Source organism: Plectropomus leopardus, unplaced genomic scaffold (assembly GCF_008729295.1).
Source record: "Plectropomus leopardus isolate mb unplaced genomic scaffold, YSFRI_Pleo_2.0 unplaced_scaffold11835, whole genome shotgun sequence".
Classification (NCBI taxonomy): domain Eukaryota; kingdom Metazoa; phylum Chordata; class Actinopteri; order Perciformes; family Serranidae; genus Plectropomus; species Plectropomus leopardus.
Window position 1 is genome coordinate 1 of NW_024612544.1, and position 1,792 is coordinate 1,792.

Below are 1,792 nucleotides of genomic sequence, written 5' to 3' on the forward strand. Positions count from 1 at the left end.
GTAGTTTTTACCTGACCATGTCCAGAGTCGTCTCGTAGGTGTTTTCGTTGGTCATTTCTCTCACCGACTCCATGCTGCTCTTCTTCCTGCAAACAGGTAAAAAAAATTTTAATTTTGTCTGTAAATTAGATTTTAGAAACACTAAAGACATGATTTAAAATAGAGAATATAAAATACAAAAAATATAGAAAAGGAAAATACATATATGTGTGTAGATGTTAGGACATTTCTTGGAATTATTGTGTTTCTAAGATTTCAGGACATTTCTCAGATTTCAGGATGTTAGGGTCTGAGCTAGGACCTCTGTCAGGTGGTTCTCCGGTTTTCGAAATGAGGGACAGACAGGAGGACAAATAACTGTAAGAATATGGTTGTAGTTTTTACCTGACCGTGTCCAGAGTCGTCTCGTAGGTGTTTTCGTTGGTCATGACGAGCTCATCTTCTCTCACCGACTCCACGCTGCTCTTCCTGCAAACAGGTAAAAAAATATTTAATTTGTCTTTAAATTATTAGAAAATAAAGAATTTATGAGCAATGCTAAGATTTTAGAAGCACCTCAAAAACAACATTTACACCAAAAACAAAATCTATGAAGTAAAATATCCATAGAGAATAAATAATACAAAAAAATAAAGAAAAGGAAAATATAGATATAAAGAATATGACCTGAATTTAATATAATTTAAAGCTAAATTAAAAAACGTGACGAGGGCGCTGAGCAAATTAACAAGAAATGGCCACAAAAACAGCAAGAAATCAGTGAAAAGTTACCAGAAAATTACCTGAAAATAAAAGTAAAAAACAAAAAAAAACAAATCAAATACATGAAAATGATTTCAAGAGTGCTAAAAATGTTCTATTTCTTCTTTTCTGAAAATATCAAAATCCATGTGTATATTTTCTGTATTTTGTATTTATAGTAAACGTAGATATTAAAGCTGTCCTCTGACAGACGGACCTGCGGGACTCGTCACACCACGATTTCTTCACCAGGAGGGCGACGAAGGTGAGGAAGAGGAAGGCGACGACGGCGATGATGCCGGTGAGCCACTGAGGCAGCAGACGCTCCGGCTGAGTCTGAGCTGCAACACAAACACACACACACACACACACACGGTCAGAGGTCAGAGGTCAGAGGTCGTCCAGAGTCGGTTTGAACCTCTGCGCCGTTTTTTCAAATGTTTGTTTTCCATAAAAACTATTTTTCAGATTTCAAAATAAAGCAGCGAATGCTTCACATGCTATGAAGTAAAAATTACAGTGAAGTGAAAAGTCTCAGATTCCGTCTGAAACGTAGCGAAATATTAGTATCATGAAACAAACACTCAGATCACACAGATTATACAGGTGTACCGGTGTGACAGCGGGTCAGCCGCATTGTTCCGGCTCGTACCTGCCTGGGCCGTCACCGCGCCGACGCTCAGCAACAAACAGGAAATCAGCGCACAGAGTTTCCTCATGGCTGCTGCTCCGCTCTGACAGAAAAAAGACAAAACGTGGAGAAAAAGTGAAGCTTCAGACGTCGAGTTAAAACCTGAAACTGTCAGCAGAGTCTCCGGTTAATGTTTAACCCCGAGTCACAGTACAGGCTGTGACTCACAGGAAAAGCTTTTATCTCTGTGTTTACAGCCTCACACACACACACACACACACACTTTAAATCAACACACGAAGGTTTCTTTACTTTGTTTTGAGGAGTCGACTCAGATCCGTTTCTGCCAGTTTCACTCAGTAAGAACGAGTCAAACTTCCACTGGGGACGAGTCCTCTTCTATAAAAAAAAGAAATATAA

The 1,792-nt window shown here is 39.1% G+C and overlaps 1 protein-coding gene across 1 annotated transcript; it reads right to left on the bottom strand.

Moving 5' to 3' along the window:
• Positions 1-11: 11 nt before the first annotated feature.
• On the bottom strand, positions 12-1,551 carry LOC121963597 (small integral membrane protein 24-like; the record flags this gene model as incomplete). Its single annotated transcript, XM_042513880.1, has 4 exons — positions 1,394-1,551; positions 959-1,082; positions 385-468; positions 12-86 (listed from the first exon to the last, which is right to left on the bottom strand). Coding segments are annotated over exons 1-4 (350 nt in total), but the record flags the coding sequence as incomplete, so codon positions are not given.
• Between the last annotated feature and the right edge of the window lie 241 nt (positions 1,552-1,792).